This window comes from Loxodonta africana, chromosome 18 (assembly GCF_030014295.1).
Source record: "Loxodonta africana isolate mLoxAfr1 chromosome 18, mLoxAfr1.hap2, whole genome shotgun sequence".
Taxonomy (NCBI): domain Eukaryota; kingdom Metazoa; phylum Chordata; class Mammalia; order Proboscidea; family Elephantidae; genus Loxodonta; species Loxodonta africana.
Genome location: NC_087359.1, coordinates 30,429,980 through 30,451,273, shown reverse-complemented (window position 1 = coordinate 30,451,273; position 21,294 = coordinate 30,429,980). Strand labels below are relative to the sequence as shown.

Sequence of the window (21,294 nt, the reverse complement as noted above, 5' to 3'; positions counted from 1 at the left end):
GATGCTAGGCATGAGATTGTCAAAACCCAAAAATTAGACTGGGAATAGCACTTATCAACCCGTCTTCCATATTCAGAATTGAGAAAAGGATTCAACCACTATTACCAGCAGAAAAGACAAGGAAATGAAGGTCAGCTACTACTAAACTTTTCTGGTGATAAATACAAAGTCTGGACACACACACACACACAAAAAAAAAAACAAACGAATCCACTGCCGTTGACTCGATTCCAATCATAGCAACCCTACAGGACAGAGTAGAACTGTCACATAGGGTTTCCAAGGAGCAGCTGGCAGATTCGAACTGCCGACCTTTTGGTTAGGGGCCGAACTCTACCACTGCGCCACGAGAGCTCCAAAGTCTGGATATATCAGCTTATTTTTTAAGAATGAAGGAAAAAAAAAAAACCAAACCTTGGGGACTCTGAATAAAATATTGAAGAACAAGAGAAAAAGGAAGCGTATCTGAGAAATTCAGAAAGAACATAGTTCTGGAAAACTATCACACAAATCTGGCCAAACAATGAAACACTTAGCATTTCCAACAGAGTAAAAGATAACATGGCCTCTTTTATAAAACAACAGGATAAAATAAAAGGGCAACAAAATGATATAAAAAGGAAATACATGAACTGAAAAGAAAGTCTGAATACACAGAAGCAGCACTGCCTGGGGACCAGAGTTCCAGGGCACATCTAGGTCAATAGGCATAACATAGCCATAAAGAAAATGTTCTACACTCCACTTTGGTGAGAAGTGTCTGTTCAAGCGGCCACCTAAGACACATCTATTGGTTCCACCCCAAGTGGAGCAAAGGACGATGAAGAAAATCAAAGACACAAGGAAAATACCAGCCCAAAGGACTAAAGGACCATATAAGCCAGAGACTTCACCACCCTGAGACCAGAAGAACTAGATGGTGCCTGGCTACTACTAACGGCCGCCCTGACAGGGATCACAACATAGAATCCCAGACAGAGTGGGAGAAAAATGGAGAACAGAATGTGAATTCACATTAAAAACACCTGACTTAACTGGTGTGACAGAGATTACAAGAACCCACGAAACTAAGGCTCCCTCATGCTCTTCTAACCCGGAAATGAAACCATTTCTGAAGCCCACCTTCCAGACAAAGATTAGGCAGGCCTATAAAACAAAAAATAACACACGCGAAGAACATGTTTCTTAGTTCAGTCAAGTATGTGAGACCAAATGGGCAGCTCCTGTCCAAAAGCATGACAAGACTGGAAGGGAGAGGAACTGGACAAATGGACACAGAGAACCTGGATGGAAAGGAGGAGTGTGCTGTCAAATTGTGGAATTGCAACTTAATGTCACAAAACTATGTAAATTTTTGAATGAGAAATTAATTTGAGTTGTAAGCTTTCACCCAAAGCATGTGTGTGCACATGTGCACACACACAAAATCATCTACTTATGAGGAAATAAAGGCAAGAACAGACAATGTAAGAAAATTATAAGAGAATGTGAGCAGCAAATTTAATTCTCTTCTCCCTTTGCACTATGGAGGGAGTCAAAAAGATGGAAACAATGAGAAAGAAGTTAGCATTTAACATTGGAGTGCTTATTATGTACGCCCGAACTGTGCCAAGCACTTCACATATCTCATTTAATGACCACAACAGTGTAGTGAAGCAGGTGCTATGAGCTAGACACAAAGGATAGAAAACTACTACATATAAATAAATGGTGTACTTAAAGAAATACAACTACAAACTTAAGCAAAGCAAAATTCAGAAGTATTACACAGTAGAAAACTTGACAGGGCTAAATGAAGAACTCTACAGCACTCTACACTCCATTTTTGCTGTGATGGAAACATTCTATATTTGTGCTGCCCAATATGGCAGCCACCAGTCACATGTGGCTACTGAGAACTTGAAATATGGCTGGTACAACAAGTGAGATACTGAATTTTTTAATCTTATTTAGTTTTAATTTAAATAGCTACATGTGAATGATGTTGTTAGCTGCCCTCGAGTGGGTGTGGACTCACAGTGACCCCATGTGTACAAAGGAAAACTGCTCCACAGAGTTTTCAAGGCCTCTGGGTGGGTTCAAGCTGTCAAGTGCTAACTGTTTGCGCTACCCAGGGATAGTAGTTACCATATTGGACAGTGCAGAGAATGGGCTTCCTTTGTTCTAAGACAAAACAAAAGCTTACAATTAGACACATCCTAGAAATACTTAAATACAGGCATATATGTGTCCCTGAGTGGTGCAAATGGGTACGTTCTTGGCTACTAACCAAAAAAAAGGTTGGTGGTTCAAATTCACTCAAAGGTACCCTGGAAGAAAGAAAGGCCTGGCGATCTACTTCCAAAAGATCACAGCCATTGAAAACCCTATGGAGCCCAGTTTTAGCATGAAACACATGGAGTAGCCATGAGTCAGATGAGACTCAACGGCGACTTTTTTTTTTTTTACAGAAGTAAAAACAAAAACTCACATGTACCCAGATTAGATAAAATTCAGTTTTCTATAAAAATGACTGAAAATGCGTTTAGCATCTGCTTAATTCTATGCAAAAACAAAAACAGAAGAGTGGGAAGAGCTTTGTGGGAGAAAGGTTATGATCTAAGAGCTTGAAAGACAGTCAAATTGTTTCTCACATATAAAAGCAAGATAAGGTCATTCAAGGAACAAAGAAAGTATATTACTTGCAACTATGCCCTAATCATTAAGCAACCCCGCCTGCAGATTCTCAGTCGCAATGACCCATGTGTGTCAGAGGAGAACTGTGCTCAGCAGGGTTTTCAGTGGATCATTTTTTTTAGAAGTAGATCACCAGGCCTCTCTTCTGAGGTGCCTCTTGCTGGATTCAAACCGCCAATCTTTCAGTTAGCAGCCAAGCACCACCTAGGGTCTCCACTCTAATCATTAAAGAACTATAATTCCAAATTAAGAACTAACAAATTGGGGATGTGAAGGTTTAAAAAAGGCTTTTGGTGAGCAATTAAAACAGTTGTAATCAAAAAAAGCCTAAATACTGATTGTATTATCTGTTTTTAAAAGTGAATATAAAATTAATCTTTAAAGATAACATAATATAAATTTAAGATCCCATATTATTTTTAATATAAACTGAAAATATAGAGGGACAATTCTGAACTCCGCTAAGTAAAATTGGGAAAAAAAAAAAAAAAAAAAGCCTCCCAAATTAAGAAAAAAAAAGTTCACTTATAAAAGTTAAGAAAGTCACTGGCAAAAACAAACACAAGAACATCAAGATAAGATCAAAGAAAACCAAATGCATGTTTAAATACGAAATGAAACAAAACAGAAATTCCAGGAGGCTAAATGAACAAGCACATCGAAATCTCCTTTCACGGGTGTTTCAAGCAACTTTAAACGAAATGCTAAAAGTAAATGGATGAGAAAAACACACAAAAAAATACATATACTATCAGTATCAAGAAAGAGAGACTTTAACCCATCAACAGATGAATGGATAAACAAACTATGGAACACACACACAATGATAAAAGAACAATGATGAATCTGAGAAACATCTCAAAACATGATATATCTGGAGGGCATTATGTTGAGTGAAATAAGCAATCGCAAAAGGACAAATATTATATGAGACCACTATTATAAAAACCCATGAAAATGTTTACACAGAAAAAAAAAAAAGATATTTGATGATTACAGGGAGGGGAGGTGAGGGGAGGGAAAAACACTAAATAGACAATAGATAAGTGGTTACTTTGGTGAATGGTTAAGACAGTATACAATACTGGGGAAGTCAACACAGCTTGACCAAGGCAAGGACATGGAAGCATCATGGACACATCCAAACTCCCTGAGGGACCAAATTACTGGGCTGAGGGCTGGGGACCATGGTCTCGGGGCATATCTAGCTCAACTGGCATAACATGATTTATAAAGAAAATGTTCAACATCCTTCTTTGATGAGTAGCATGTGGGGTCTTAAACGCTTATGAGTGGCCACCTAAGATACATCTACTGGTCCCACCCCAGCTGGAGCAAAGGAGAATGAAGATGACCAAAGACACAAGGGAAAAGACTAGTCCAAAGGACTAATGAACCGCAACTATCACAACCTCCACCAGACTGAGCCCTGAACGACTAGATGGGTGTCCAGTTACCACCACTGACTGCTCTTGCAGGCATCACAATGGAGGGTCCTGAACAGAGCTGGAGAAAAATGTAGAACAAAATTCAAATTCACACTCACACATGCACAGAAGACCAGGCTTGCTAGTCTGACAGAGACTCTACTGGTTCCACCCTGTCTGGAGCAAGGGAGAATGAAGAAAACCAAAGACATGAGGGAAAGATTAGTCCAAAGGACTAATGGACCAGAAGTACCACAGCCTCCACCAGACTGAGTCCTGCACAACTAAATGGTGCCCGGCTACCACCACTGACTGCTCTCACAGGGATCACAATAAAGGGTCCCAGATAGAGCTGAAGAAAATGCAGAACAAAATTCTAACCCACAAAAAAAGATCATCTGCATCCCACCTTGGAGAAAGGCATCTGGGGTCTTACACGGTAGCAAGCGGCCATCTAAGATGCATCAATTGGTCTCAACCCACCTGGATCAAAGGAGAATGAAGAACACCAAGGATGCAAGGTAATTACGAGCCCAAGAGACAAAAAGGGCCACATGAACTAGAGACTACATCAGCCCGAGACCAGAAGAGCTAGATGGAGCCTGGCTACAATCAGTGACTGCCCTGAGAGGGAACACAACAGAGAATCCCTGCAGGAGCAGGAGAGTAGTGGGATGCAGACCCCAAATTCTCATAAAAAGACCAGGCTTAATGGCCTGATTGAGACTAGAAGGACCCTGGTGGTCATGGTCCCCAGACCTTCAGTTGGCCCAGGACAGGAACCATTCCCAAAGCCAACTCTTCAGACAGGGACTGGACTGGACAACGGGTTGGAGTGGGATGCTAGTGAGGAGTGAGCTTCTTGGATCAGGTGGACACGAGACTATGTTGGCATCGCCTCCCTGGAGGGGAGATGAGAGGGTAGAGGGGGTTAGAAGCTGGCGAAATGGACGTGAAAAGAGCGAGTAAAGGGAGGGAGCGGGCTGTCTCATTAGGAGGAGGGCAATTGGGAGTATGTTGCAAGGACTATGTAAGTTTTTATGTGAGAAACTGACTTGATTTGTAAACTTTCATTTAAAGCACAATAAAAATTAAAAAAAAAAAAAATCAAGACTTACTGGTCTGAGAGAGAGTGGAGAAACACAGAGAGCACGGCCCCCAGAGACCCTTTTAACGCAGTACTGGTCACTCCTGAGGTTCACCCTTCAGCCAAAGATTAGACAAGCCCAGAAAACAAAATGAGACTAAATGGGCACACCAACCCAGGGGCAAGGACAAGGCGGCAGGAGGGGACAGGAAAGCTGATAATGGGGAACCCAAAGTCGAGAAGGGGAGAGTGCTGACATGTCGTGGGGTTGGCAATCAATGTCACAAAAAATATGTGTATTAATTGTTTAATTAGACACTAATTTGCCCTGTAAACCTTCATCTAAAGCACAATTAAAAACAAAATCAAAAAAAGGTAGAATTTAAAACAAAATCAAAACTACTACTGGGACAGGATATGTTATTCTATAAAGACAAAGGCTACAAGTCACAAGGAGGGCATGATTTCTAAAGAAAAAACCAGTCATTTAGAATTCAGAAACTCAATTCTTCACACTTGGGAAAAAAAAAAAAAAAAAAAGGAAAAGAACTCAAAAACTCAAAGGCAATTTACAAATCACAGTAATAAGAATGCTTCACACATCAAAGGCTGTGGAATGCCATCAGAACAACACTCAAACGAAAATTCAAAAAGTTAAATACTTTTATTATTACATAAGAACAGAAAAAAAAATAAGCTAATAACCATTCTAATAAAGTCGGGGGAGGGGGTGAGGGAGAAGGCAGCAGGAAGAAGTTAACAGCCAAGAACTAATTTTTGAAACAACCAATAAAACAGAGAAACTGTGGACAAGATTAACCAAGGAAAGATAGACAAATAAAATCGAGAAGCAGGTATAGCCACAGATAAAAGGACTTAAAAAATCAAGAATTATATTAATAAAATGCTACGTGTAAATCTGAAAGTATCTGAGTCTGACAATTTTCTGTGAAAAAGGTGCTGGTCTCAGAAGGTTTTACCTTAAGTTCCAGCAACCTCTAAAGAAAACAGTAGTTCCTCAACAATCTTTAAATTCTTCCCAGAACACTGTAAAAGATGAAGTGTCCCAATTCAATTTTTTTTAACAAGTTATCATACATCAAAAACAGTGAACGACTAGAAGTATTTGCTATTAACAATCAAGAGTGACATACGCACGCCTCACTACTACCAACTATTTTTTAATACTGTTCTGAAAGTGCATCTATACAAGAAAATGGGGTAAGAAGTGTGTAAGTGGTATCAAATTATTTGCTGATCAATGACAGCCTACCTGGAAAATTAAAGATAATCAACTGAAAAATTGTTCAAGAGTTCAGAAAAATGTTCAATTACAGAATACTTAAAAACCAACAGCAAAGTAATATTGACAAAAAATAAATGGAAGAAAAAACTTCATTCACAATTTAACGGAAATATAAAAAACAGGAAACACTGAGAATTGAAGGAGAAATTCCACTTGCCCTTAATACACTGTAACGACGCCAATCCTCTCTGAAGTAAGAAATATTCCATGAAAAATCCAATGCAATACTTAACAGAAGAATTTGTACTTCAGATTAAGGCTCCATTCATAATTCTCTGTTAATCACAGAATATCAGTAGTCCAAAGCATTAAAAAAAATTTTTTTTTGGGCTTGAGGATGGTTTATAATCCTTTGCTTTCATTTTTGCACTTGAAAATCAATGCCTTACCTAACTCACTGTTAGCATTTGAAGGCGTTTTCATAGGTATGCTAATTCTATTATGACCAAGTGTACTCCACAACTGGCTCCTGAAGATCCATTCATGTGAAGAAATAAAATATTAGAGACTCTTATTTTTATTTCAACCTTTCAGAATTCACTCACATATGTTTTTTTGATACAAATATAAAAATTTAGAGGTCACAGTTCTAGGCACTGGGTTATTTCTCAGTGAGTACTCTTTGAGTAGTTTTAATTCCTGAGGAACTATAATTTTCCACATAGCACTCCTGCTCCTTCCCAAAAGTCCGACTGCTACTGAAAGGCTGGGCCTCCAACGTCTTCCAAAAGAGCTTCCTTTTAATCAAGAACATAGCCCATTTGACACCAAATTATTCATTTTTAATACTGATTCATAATAACTTTAGTTCTTCAGCCCTCAGCCACAAATGTCATGACACTGGGTTTAAATAGGTAAGATTAAAACTACGAAGTCTAGAATTGTGTGTAACTCAGCACCTTCATCTACGCTGATTATGCTCACGGAAAATCTGGGTACACTCCTCAGAGAATGCCCTATACGTAAATGTCATCCCTCAAGTGTTAGACAATGAGAAAATACAATGGGATGAGGTAGAAAACCACTGGGAATTCTGCAAAAGCCAACTTTAAATTTCAACCCAAAGCAATCCTCCTATGACACAATTATACTCCAATACAAAGACTAACTCTAAAACCACGCTGGAATGTTGCCAAACCATAAGAAATGCTATTTAAAAAAATTAAAAATAAACGCTATTAAGGCCAATCCAAAAATTTCCAGAGCAGGTTAATAAACTTGGGCATTATTTGTTTTACTGGCTATCAGCATGAAGAAAACTAGCTTTTTCAACCATTCATTCCCAAACACTGCCGGTTCCCATTGCCAACTATGTACAAGTCTCCAACGGTCCACAGTAAATTGAGAATGAGAACATTGTAGCAAATTATTAATAAAACTACATTCTTTTTCTTTTTAAAATACTGCTTGTACTATGATTTACTTAAAAACAACTTTTCTTGACAGAATAAAAGCAAGTTTTTAAAATTTTATTAATCTGACATCTCAAAATCTGGAAACTAGTATTTTAGATTAATTAAAAACTCCTTCAGAAGCAGCAGGTCACTGGCCAAGAAGTGAATGTCAAATAATGGAAAAAAAAAAAAAATTTTTTTTTTTTTTTTTTTAAATTTTAAAAGCTTTGCACCTGAGTGTTTCTCTTCACTGGCTTAAGCTATTCGCTAACGTCTACCATACCAGACCCTGAAGAGGATGAAATGTATAGTAAAGTACAATATAATCAACTTGTAATTCCCTGTCCTAATTTCATCCCCGACGTTTCCTGATTTCTGTGGAGGATACCATTACTTCTCCCATTCTCCAAGCTCTCTGTCCTCCCAACCCTGACTGACAATTCACTTAACAAGCCCTAGTGATTTTTCCCAGGACTACCTTTAAAATCTATTCCATATTCAGAGCTTCAGAGCTCTCAGACCATTATTTCCTCTTGGATTACTGTTGTTAGTCTCTCTTTCTGCCTCCAGGCTCTTTTGCGCCAATCCATCATAAGTGTAAGACTACTTCCAGACTTATCTTCCTCAAAATTAGCTTGCTCAAAAACCTAAAATCTAGAGGATAAAATCTAAATCAACAGTCTGGGCATTCAAGCAAGGCCTTTCATTACCTACTGATAGGCCTCATTCTCATTTCCAGCAAGTTTCTCTTACTGAACGCTTTGCTCTAATCACTGCATGTAAGATGCATCAATGATATAAAAACAACCTTTCAGGAGAAAAAAAAAATGTTATTACACTGAATGCACACCTCAACTGTAAGAGACAGGCTAATTCCAGAAATGCTGGTTGAACTTGATAGAATAAATTTCCAGTCACGATCAAAACACAGTAACTGAATGGGATCCCTAAAGTGAGTATTACAGTTGGTTTTGGAAGGTAATACAGATAATTTAAAATGCAGATAAGCCGGTAACACTGACATTAAACTTTTTTTTTTTTTTAAACATTCTGTAGGCTGGTAAATACACCAGAACCTATCCTTTTTGGTGGGTGGGAAGGGTGATCACAAAGGTAACTGGAATTAACCCAGAAATATATTGTTCTTGTTTTCTTTAGAAAATTTAAAGTAAATCTTACCACAATAAATATAAATTCACTGTCATTCACCAATATTGGAAAATGAATTATCTGTAACTTCTCCACTGACTAGTTCTACCACTAGAAAGTCACCTCCAGGAAGGAAAGCACTTTGTCTTTTTTACCACTGAATCCTGGGTGCCTGAATAACACCTGGAACATTGACGTCACTCGCAATTTTGTCAAATTGCTTTGCAGATCAAGTACATCAAGATGCTGGAAAGCAAGATGCTTGCTTCTTAGCCAATATTACCAAGGGTACATCATGAGCAAGGACCCATGTGAGACAGTGAGCAATCAAGGTGGAAGGAATGGTGTCCGACTCCACCTTTGGCAGAACTCCAGCATTTCTGCTATACCCAGCAAACGGTTTATTTCCCAAACTCAATTTCTTTCTTTGTCTTATTTTCCACACAGCTTACTTTTGTGTATGTCAGAATGACTCTATTTTAGAAAATGGCACTAGAACCAAATGGTCTTTAGTTTGCCTTACATGTCTTCTCCTTGAACCGTCTTTGAAAATTTTATACAGACCTTCAAAGTACATTCGTTTGAAGGCACGGAGCAGAACAAACTACTGTCAAAATCAAGAAGAGAAGTTTGCTATTCCATGGTTTAAAACAAAACGCAGGAGGCTACCAAATACTTTAGAAAATGTTTTTAACACCCCTAGGTGTCATGACACCATGGCTGGCAAACTGCCAAAACAGAGGAAGGCTACTATTTCTTTATTTTTGTTTTTTGACTTTTTCATTTATTTACATATTTATTTTGGTGTAAAAGCACTCTGTGTAAAAAGTATCAAGGGTATAACCAATGACTACCTTCTTACACGTGACGATAAGGTATTTTCTTGCTTTTCCAGAAACTCCCCAATCCTTCAGAAAATAATTTATATTTATATGGCTATTAATAAAAAATTAAGAAATCCAATGTCAATATAATAAATCTATAAAATCTTACTTTTTCTATTTCTGGTACTTTAGGCAGAGTCTGGAGACTAGAAGGAGCCCTGGCGGCTCGGTGGTTAAGCATTTAGCTGCTAACCAAAAGGTCAGCGGTTTGAATCCATCAGCTGCTCCACGGGAGAAAACATCGATGTGGCAGTCTGCTTCTGTAAAAATCAGAGCCTTGGAAACCCTATGGAGCACTTCTACTCTGTCCTATGGGGTCGCTATGAGTCAGAATCGATTCAACGGTAATGGGTTTTCTGAGGACTAAAGAGGACAGAAATCATACTGATTCCAATTTATATACTTTAGATCATGGCAAAGTTGTATAGTACCATTATATATTAGAATAAAACAGGTCAATCACTGAAAATTCACTGTTCAAGTATTAACTGTTCAGCAATTCTCCCCTCTCCTTTGTTGCCAGTTTCTTCATTAGCAATTATGTTGTGATAGCTCCATCTTAAGAAAAAGTTCCCTTTAGTCAAATAGGCTATTTCTCTGCTCTCCTTTACAGCAATATGGCTCTCTCAATTCCTCCCTACACATTCTCTTCTGAACCTGCTCTAATTACCTTTCTTCCTCCAGCAAAACTGCTCACCAAGGTCTCCAAAGAGACCCTGGCCCCACCAAATCCAATAGTTAATTCTCAGCCTTCATCTTACTTGACCTATCAGCACACCCAACACAGATCACTCTTTCAGAAAGTTTTTTCACTTGCCTTCCAGGATACCACACTTTCCTAGTTTTCCTTCTACAGTTCATTATTTACTCCTGCTGAGTTCTTCACACCTCTAATCTTAGAATGCCTCAAGGCTCAACCTCCATAACTCTGATCTGAACTTTTCGGCACTTTCAGTTCCCTTTCCCTGCTGCACCTTTCTCCACAGTACTTACTGCCATGCGACGTACTGTGTATTTCATTCACTGATTTATTTTCTTTCTCCATCAGAGTATTTCACGAGAATAAGGATTTTTGCTTTTGTCTTGTGTTGTATTCCCAGTGCCTAGAACAGATTCAGCTCACTGTAGGAGCTCAATATGTATTTGTTGAATGAGTGAATGAACAAAATAACAGTAACAGCCACTTTGTAATTAGAACTTATCAGCCACACACCCCAGTAAGAGTGTTGCATTTATTTTCATTTAATCCTCAAACAATCCCATGAGGTATCTGAGCCTTGGGTTGGGGGCTGGGGGTTAAGATGCTCCATATCACAAAATGACTAAGTGGCAGGCAGCACCAAGATTCAAACCCAAGTTTACTGTCTTTTAAGTTAATGCTCTTAACCACTGCATGCTACTAATTTTACTGGAGTATTTCTTTATTAGTTTTGGAATAAAGCCAACTCTGTAATTTCAAGAGTCAGCAAGCAATCAATTTAAAAGTTTTCTGCAGTTGTGATTCCATTTTCTATGTGAAGACAAACATTTCTATAGTAACATCAATTTAGAAATTTTAATGGAAATTCTTAGTCTAAGACAAAGCATTCTACACTAACATTTCCAGCAATAATAGTGCAGGTGAGAAGGCCCATAACTTTCCTTCAGAGTGTTGATTAAAAAAAAAAACAAAAACAAAAAAAAACCAGTGTCGATAAAAAAAGAAAAAAAAATTTTTTTTGATAGCTTCACTTAAAAGTCCCCTCGCCCACTTCTACTAAACAGCGCAAGGCAGTAGTTTCCAAACCTGCCTGAAGAGTCACCTAGGAGCCTTATGCTACTGTAAAACAAAATTCCCAAGCCCAGCTCCATAGCTACTCAATCAGAATCTCTATGAAATAGGGCCCCGGAACCCAGTGTTTTTTAAAAGCTCCCCAGGAAACCCTGGTGGTCAGCCCATATGGAAAACACTAGTTAAGTGAACCAAAGTTGGCATGAGACTAAAATCTCTGAGTGTCTGGCTCACTCCTTGCCAATGACCAGCTCTCACTGGTACTGACCTTCTTGGAAAGAGGAACAATGCTGTTAGGTCGAACAAGCCTCCGCTTCTTACAGCTCAGTACAGGACGTGTCCGGGCTGCCACACAGGTGCCATCAGATGATGAAGAAATGAGATTCAGTCGCTGCTTTTTATGTAATTGCTCCTCAGCATCAGAGCCATCACCTGGAATGTGGTCCGCCAAGACAGGCTGGAGACTGCGTAAGGGGAAGAAAAGTATTCACTTCTCAGAGAACCCAAGGAAACAAAGCCTCTAATACTGGTTTAAGTTCCTCTACTTGCAAATGTTCAGACACAAGAGAAGCAGCAGGTCATCTCTGGCTAATCTAAGTGTGTGCACTGTGTCTGTCTGTACTTATCTGTGAGGCTCTGGGTGCATATCATTAACTTCATCATGTCTGACAAGTACGAATGTCAATAAATGAACTCAAGTTCTAGTGATGAATTCTCTTCAACAAAAGCATGAGTAAAATTCTACAGATTTGCAATTGGTAAGCAACTGGTAAGAAAACGATGAATCCTGCAAATGTAAATGAGATGCCTTAGAACCAGTCATCCTATGAAACTTGACTTTCAGGGATGTGTACATATTGCTCATTTGTATAGGGATACCTTGAACCTTCTTTAAAATTGACAAACAGCCTTTAGAGATCTCATCTGCTGGAGTACAGGAATTTCTGTAAACACTTCTGAGGAACTCTTCTACGACCAGGACCAACAATGATTCAAAATAATGGTAGGACCTTTTTCTCTGTGTTCAGTTCATTTTAGACCATATTAAGTAAAAGGGAGCATATTACGAATATTAATTAAAATATACTTGCTACTGTAGGATGCATACAAAATATTCGTACATAATAATGTTTCTGCTTTCTTAAACCAGTGTCAGTCCTGGCTAGGGATCCCTAAGAGCCCCAAACTCAGCTTTTACAAGTCTACTAAATGTGACAAACGAGAAATAGGAAAGACAAAGCGTACGTGTTAATAACTCCGTTGACAGGTCTCAGTGTTCCACATGATTTGGTAGACGATTCTGAAGGATGACCAATAACAGGGGCACCATGGTTTTCCAGTGGCTGAGAAACAGACTCAATCTGAATAAAGGGTAGAAAAATACATTTATCGACATTTAACCAACAGCATCTCTCCCTGAAAAGCAGCAACATTTCATTTACATGAAGCAACTAAAACTTCTGATGACTAACCTGAAAAACAGAACTTATATGACTGAGGAAAAAGAAAATAAATTAAAAAATTAGCTTTTACTTGGGGGCTGGGAGAACCCAAATATTTAAAAGACTAAGTAGTAAGTGCCTACTGACAGAGAAATCACCACAAGGATTCCATGGAACACAAGCTCAGCAACACAATGACAAAGTAACATGAGCCTCCAACTAAGGGTTAAGAAAGATACACTAACTTCAGTAACAAGACAACCAAGGTGAAATTTAAATATAGTTAATCTCTGCTTAACTTCACAGTGTGTGGGGGAAGTTTGTTTTCTAAAAACCTTTGTATATTTCTGTGATAGAAGAGAAAAAAAAAATCAAAACCTCAGCAAATAAGTGATTTGATTTACCTGATGCTATAGTTAACTACTGTCTTTAGACTATACAAATCAAATGTAAGCTTAGAATAGAAAAATAATCAAGGGAGATAGGGAAGAATCTGACAAAGCTTCAACTTCATTATTTCAAAACAAATTATTTATTTACTAGGCTCAAGAGAAGGAGCCCTGGAGGTACAATGGTTAAGTGCCTGACTGCTAACTGAAGGTTGGGAGTTCTAACCCATCCAGTGGCTCTGTGGGAGAAAGACCTGGTGATCTGCTTCCGTAAGCATTACAGCCACCAAAAAACAAACAAACAAACAAACAAAAAAACCCTATGGGGCAGTTCTACTCTGTCACATGGGGCTGCAATGAGTTGGACTCAACAACAGCAATAGGCTTAAAAGGGACAGGGGCAGCTATGAGACGCTCATCATATTAAGTCTCTGAGGCACAGGCAGTAACGCCACACATGCAGTTACCCAACAGCTCTGGGGGCTGCTGAAACACCACAGCAAGGCTGTTTCGTCTTTGGCTCCTTATTCTCAAACTGGCTCTGGAGTGTATGAAATCCCCCCTCTCCCGCCGTTAAAAGATACCAGCTCATTTCAAAGTCTCTATTATGAGGCTGAAATTTTACTTATCAGTATTGCTGAATTTCTTTTTATCTCCATACCCCCAAAGAGAAAATACCAAAGCACCTGTAGACCTAAAAGTGATGCTAGACAAATATCAAGAAATGACGGTAGATTGGGAAGATAACAATGTAGAAGTCTTAAGAATACAAATCACCCAAGAAGCCAGATCATAATACACAGCCCAATCATTTAGTATGCTGCAAGGCCTTGGGAAAGTCAAACGAAGGTAGTACAGATACCTTCAACAATGACATTAATTCATGCTGCAAAAATTACAGGAAATCTTGTGCAGACTCAATGCCTTAAACTGTACACTAATTTTCTCTGGAAAGCAATATGGTCTTAAATAGCAAGAGCCATAAAAGATGTTCAAATCCTCTGACAAAGTATTTACTAAACCTTAGAAATCTATCCTCAAGGGAAAACTCCACGAACACATTCCCAAAAATCTAAATAAAGGTGATCACTGCAATGGTATCTGTCAATAACCTGAATAGTCAGTGTCTGAAGCACAGTTACAATGAAGTTTCCTTTCAACATGAATACGCTGTGTGTGAACTTTTTAATGACATGCTGATTTTCAGAGTTTTACAAATTTTAGCTTTTAGCATAAAATTATGACAGTGATCTGATTTATATACCTACATGCTCTACAAGGTGCTAAGTAATGGGTTGATTTTTTTTAGGGATTATGAGGGAATGAACTGTACAAAGACTAAACAAAATGTTGCTATTTAACAAAATCTCGTTTCAAAACAAATTTATGTTTCTTATAAAAAGTCTAAAGAAGAATAAAGCAAAAAAAAAGCATCAGTAATCTCACCACTCACAGTTAATCATAGCTAAAAGCCTATCTTTTTTTTTCATGCCCATAGATGTATTAATTTAAATGCCACTACAATGTGAATTTTATTGATTTTTAAGAGGAATCTGAACTTCCTGGGGTAATTCAGCCCCAAAATTAAAATTGAAGTCAACAGGAAAAACATTATTTAGCATAAATATTTGTTGAGAATAAGAAACACAGAGTCATCTGAAGAGTGAACTCCAGAGTGGGTCTGGATCCGATTCCCAGTCATGTGAGGTGACACTGAAAATTCAGGAGGGATCTGCTTACAGACCTTGGGAAATCCTGTAATCACACCGAGAAGCAAAAGTAGGGCATTTGGGCAACTAAGCTCACACTTTCTACTTCATATTCAAAGGGCTTAAAATATTAGCCCAAATTTTCAAATGGTTGTTCTATCTTGGTGGTGGGGGGGGGGGGGGGCGATGACACGGCGCACACATTAAGTTTCACTTAGAGCTTAAACAGATTCATACTGCCTGAAGGAAAAGTGCACACACTCTGTCTTTCAATCCAAAAGGCTGCAAAGACATTAAGAGATAATATAGTGAAACATTAACTAATGCCTCAGAAATGTTAAATCTATATACTAATTTAAACTTAATCATTACTACCTCAGTGGTTTACATCATTTGAGTTTTCTGAAAACTAAAGCATGACTCAGACATGAGTCATCCAATAGAAAAAAACCAGAAAAAGGATATAAGTACTTAAAACTCTTTTATCAGACAGTAGGGATTATCATAGAAGCTTCCCTTTGAATTTTATTTGGTGTTCAGATGTACTCCGAGGGTACAAAAAACCCACAACTCGAAAGAAAAGAGTAGAACAGTTGAAGTGGTAGGCGCAACATATCTGTAATCTACCTTTTCTCCAAAGAAAGGGCCTAGGAAATTACCTTCTGGGGCAATCTTAGAGGTAGCAAGGAGGGTTGCTGAACTGATTTTTCCCTGATTGAAAGGGCCACGTGCATGGAATAAAATGATTAACACAGCAGTGAGATTCAAATTTGTTATTCATGGAAAGCAGGCATCTGGCTGATTCATTACTCTATCCTCTTAGCCAGATCAATGAAGTATCAATTAAGAGCCCCTTAAAGAAAAGCTAGATTAAATTAAGGGGTCTCATGCGGTAGATTTTTTTGGGATCTAGAAACCAATGCCCACTAGATTTTATTTTACCAAAAAGTAGAGAAAGGAAGGGGTAAAAACAAAGACACACACTTAAAAACTCAAATTAAGCTCTACCTGCAAGATACGTTCTATGCATCCATTTTTACTTTATTCAAGTAATTCCATACCTGACTGAAATAACATCGTCTTAAATGCACTGCATTCATCTGCCTAGAAAAATCTCTAACAGTTCAACAGTTCAGTTTTGGTTAGTTATTCCCTTTTGCGACAAATTCTCAAAAATCAAAAGAAAAGTCTAACTGGGTGTCAGGAATTCAAGTTTTATTTCTGGTCCAAGATAAATTAGTTTTTTAATGTTGCGCGAATTATTTCATGTCTCAAGCTCCCCATCTCACTGACACTCAGCATAATTTTGCTTAAAATCACCAAAATACTGTTGGCCTATAAACAGTATACCAGCCATTTCCATCAACTAGAGCCACAGCCAGTTAATTGTACTCAACTGCAAATGGAACACTTCTGGGAATTCCACTACCACCAAGTTCCCAGGCTTCAATTCCTGCATATGTAAAATAGGGCTGCGTGCCTGTTATGGATTGAACTGTGTTCTCCAAAAAGATGATGTTCAGATCCTAACCACCAATACTTGTGAACGGGATCTTGTTTGGAAATAGGGTCTCTGAAGACGTTATCAGTTAACATGAAAGTCATATTGGAGTAGTGTGCATCCTAATCCTCTTAAGAAGAGGAGACAGGCAGACACAGAGGGAAGACAGCTATGCGAAGACAAAGGCAGAGACCGGAGTGACGCATCCAACAAGCGAAATAATACCAATGGCTGCTAAGGAAGGAGCTTCCTCTAGAGCTTTTGGAGAGAGCATGACCCTGCCAATACCTATTTCGGACTTCTAGCCTCTAGAACTGCGAGACAAGAAACTTCTGTCATTTTAAGTGCTATGGCAGCCCTAGGAAACTATAACACTTTCCTGTCTGTATGTTGAGGTGAAAAGAAAATCTTTGTTCCTGATTACAGGCAAAAAAGCATCATCTTTCACCAAGAATATCATGTTAGGTATAGGTTTTACATGTAAATTCTATATCAGGTTGAGAAAAAAAAAAAATTTTTTTTTTTAATTCCTAGTTTTTATTATACTAAAATTTTATCAAATGCCTTCTCTGCAGCCATTGGGATGATTACATGTTTTTTTCCTTTATTATGTTAATACTATCAAGCATATTTTTGAATGCTACCCAAACACTGACTGCACTCTTGAGATAAACCCCATTTGTTTGTGTTACATTATCCTTTTTATATATTGCTGGATTCAAGTTACTAATATTGTACTAAGGGTTTTTGCTTCTGTGTTCATGAGGAATACTGGTTAAAATAATTTCTTCCAATGTCTCTGTCAGGTTTTGGTATTAAGGCTATGCTGGCTTCATAAAATCAGTTGAGAAATGATTCCCCTTTTTTTTGACAGCGTTTGGACAGGACTGGTATGATTTCTTCCTTACCAGAGAAATCATCTAAATCTTTGTGGGAAGGTTTTTGATTATGAATTAATTTCTCTAATAAACAAAAGGCTACTCATGTAGCCTATATATTTTTGTGTCGGTTGGATAATCTATGTCTCTTATGGAATGTGAATATTTCCTCTGCTGCTAAATTTATAGGCCCAAATTTGTTTACATTCACAGGATCTGTATTGATATCCTCTCTCATTCCTCATATTTGGTAATTTTTGTTTATTCTTTTTCGTCTTTGTCAGTTTTGCTAGTGGTTTGTCCCTAACAACAGTAACAGGATCTGCTAACAATGGTAACAATAAAGTATAACAAACTTTGCTGATTTGCAAATGCAAGGAGACTGGCTGGGCTAACTCATAATTTAAAGAGCAGAGCCAGAGCCACACCTAAGTCTCCCCCGATTCCCAAAAACATTCCCTAATGCTACGCTGCCACTGGTTGTGGTGTCTTGGGGGGCGGGTATCAAACCCACTGCCATCAAGTCGATTCCGACTCATGGCTACCCTAAACGACAGAGTAGAACTGCCCCATAGGGTTTCCAAGGAGTGTCTGGTAGATGTGAACTGTCCACCTTTTGGTTAGCAGCCCTAATCAGGGTTTCCGAGAGTTAGGAGAAAAAAAAAAATTTTTTTTTTAAATTCCAAGGTCAGCTACACAGCTGCTGAAGGGGCCTTGTGTTGCCCTATTCAGTAACTCAGATTTTGAAATGTCATGTGATAAAAGGCGATACAGTTCCTTTCCTTCAGCCAACGTATGGACCCTAGTTACAAAAACAAAAAAACAAAACTATGCTCCTAGGCTACACCCTGAATTCTCACTCATTTCCCCTTTTCTATCTTTTACACTTACCAGTTTATCGGTCCCATGATCTGTCTTCACCTCAGAACTAAGTGGAAGAAATAGGTCTGTTGTGTGCTCTGGGGAAGGTGCCTCCCCAAGAACGATCAACCCCTGTGGGACCGAGAAGAGAGAAACATTGTAAATGAACGGGATAAACTAAAAATTTAACAAGAGTTCATCTCAAAAGGGTTGGGGAGAGGGAGAAGACTAGTTCACTAGAGGCCTTTTCCCTAATCCTATGGTTCAGAAACAAACTACACAATCAACAGCTCTGCTTTCCTACTGTGATACTTTAACAAAAGGTCCAGCAGTAGCTATATATATATATATACACACACACACACACACACATATAAATGTAGCTCTCTTTCACTTGACTGCATGGCTTGTCAGCTATTTAACATTTCTCATTTATATTTTCCACATGGGTTATGGTATTTTTCTCTATACTGTTAACTAGACTCTACTGGATTAACGCCGGCAATGCCGTTTCTCTAGTTAACTTGATCACAAACGTGGTTTAAGGATTACCAATGCAAGAGTGCTACTATTGTAAAGGATGGGCTTGACCAACTGTATTTGAGCAAATAAAACTATAGGGTGAAAGAAAAATGAACAGCTCCTGCAATATATTAGAAACCAAGAGCTTTAAAAAAAAAAAAAAAAAAAACTACCCAAAGGCACCTGTTTCGCATAAGCATAAGTGCTACTCCAGATTAAGTTCCTGCTTGACAGTTTCAAATTCAGAACTTACATTCACCACGTAAAAAGAAATTTAAAACAACCCCCAAGCCCTCTCTATAGTAGGTACGTATCCAGCTTTATAAAGGCAGAAGTCAGCATACTATGAAAAAACAAACAAAACCCAAAACACCACACAAATCCCTCCTATCTTGATGAATACAAGAGGTGACCAAAATAAGATTATGACAATTTTAACAGGAAGAGTAGGATGCAAGTGACCAGGGCCTTGTGTCTCCGGATCGCTTACCCTGGTCTAGAAAATAAGGAGATCTGATTAGATTAAGTTCTCAATGGAAATTCTGCGTTAGAATCACCTGGGGAAACTTATCAACCTATACTTGCCTAGGTCCAATATCAAACTACTCAGTACACATGGGGCTGGGGCCTGGTGGTCTACATTTTTTCAAAAGCTCCCTGGTAAGCCCTTAACGCAAGCTCTAAGAACAAAAATACTAGACTCCATCAGCCCTGGCATTGCATGAGAACCCCCCAGAGAACATTCTAAAATATAGACTTCAGGTTCTAGAAATTGTGATGTATCAGTCTGGGGTGGGATCTCAGAGCACCCTGGGCCCTTGTGACACAGGCTTTAGCGAGCCACTGAATCAACTGATCCATCCCCGGAGTACTTCTAACTCAAAATCTCTATGACAAAAAGAAAAAAAAAGGACCAGCTCCCCCTTCCCCCAAATCTCATTATCTTCTAGACAAATATGTGAATGTATGTGGGATTCTTATTGCTGTTCAGGAAGTGGAGATTATTACAAAGTAGACAGTAAATAAGCTTAACTGTTATACAATACTACCTTTTCCTAAGTCTTTGCTTATACTGATGCTGCCCTTCTAAAAAAATTTTTTTATCTGTTCAAACTGTTACTCATCCTTCAAAAGAACTTGCAAGTCCAAGTCTTACTTCCTTCCCAGAAAATGTCCCTAAGTTCACTGAGCTCCTACGTGTTTTATCTACACTGCCTGACTTCCCAAAGCACAGTGATTGTACCTTATTGTTGTTAGCTGCCATCAAGTCGGCCACCAACTAATGGTGACGCCCATGCACAACGAAATCAGACCACTGGGAGTCACTGGCTGATTTTTCAGAAGCAGATCGCCAGGTCTTTCTTCCTAGTCTAAGCCTAGAAGCTCTGCTGAAACCTGTTCAGCATCACAGCAGCACACAAGCTCCACTGACAGACAGGTAATGGCTGCGCTTGAGGTGCACTGGCCAGAACTTGGATTTCCTGCATGGAAGCTGAGAATTCTACCAATGAGCCATCACTGCCCCTGACGTATCTTACCCTCTCTGGATTTAAATCTCATTTCCAGGGCAAAACATTAGGCCAAATTATGTATTTATTTCATTTACTATTGTCTCAATTTGTGTTTAAATGTTAACTAATGGTAAATACCTTGAAGACTTGGATAAAATACAAATATATTTCCCATATCCTCTCCTAACAGAGTCATACATCAAGAAAGGAAATACATAACAAGTATTTGTCGGGTTTTAGGTTTAGAGTTCGCCTCCCCCCACCCCCCTGAACCGGAAAATATTAACATTTTCACGTTAATTATAGCTAGGAGTCTAAATAATTCCAACTATTAGGTATAAAATCACTCCTTCAATTTTATTATTAGGTGGGTAGGAAAAAACAGGACACAGCAGCTAATTTTCTCCAAAAGGAAGACTTTTTAAATTACTTAATAATTTCTAAAAATACCTCTCAGAGAGACTACAAAGATCCCTTCTGAGAAAGTATTATGATATCTGGTAGGGACCACCTATTCCCCCTCATTTTATAGACCCAGAGAGGATGCAGGTCCAAGGTCATACATGTCTCAATAGGCCAGTCCATGGCAGAACTATAGCTAAAGTTGTTTTGTTCTTTCTTTCTTTCAGTTCAGCGCAATCAATCTACTTTTCATTTATCTATTCATCAACATTTTTTAGGTGCTGGGGACACAGGAGAGAAATGAGAGACCTATCCTTCCTTACCTATTTAAAACAAAACAAAATCCATTCTTCAAGGTGCTTACATTCTAGTATTGGGGGAGAGA

General features: G+C 38.5%; 1 protein-coding gene across 4 annotated transcripts in view; it reads right to left on the bottom strand.

Moving 5' to 3' along the window:
* KANSL1 (KAT8 regulatory NSL complex subunit 1) overlaps window positions 1-21,294 on the bottom strand; it is a 185,758-nt gene that overhangs the window by 23,651 nt on the left and 140,813 nt on the right. For 3 of the 4 annotated variants that reach the window (XM_023553779.2, XM_064270985.1, XM_064270983.1), the window contains 3 exons: window positions 18,505-18,606; window positions 12,940-13,055; window positions 11,963-12,158 (listed from right to left, as the gene is read on the bottom strand). In XM_023553779.2, the coding sequence (XP_023409547.1) occupies window positions 11,963-12,158; window positions 12,940-13,055; window positions 18,505-18,606 (414 nt within the window). The remainder of the gene's footprint in view (window positions 1-11,962; window positions 12,159-12,939; window positions 13,056-18,504; window positions 18,607-21,294) is intronic. The other variant, XM_064270984.1, reaches the window with a different exon arrangement.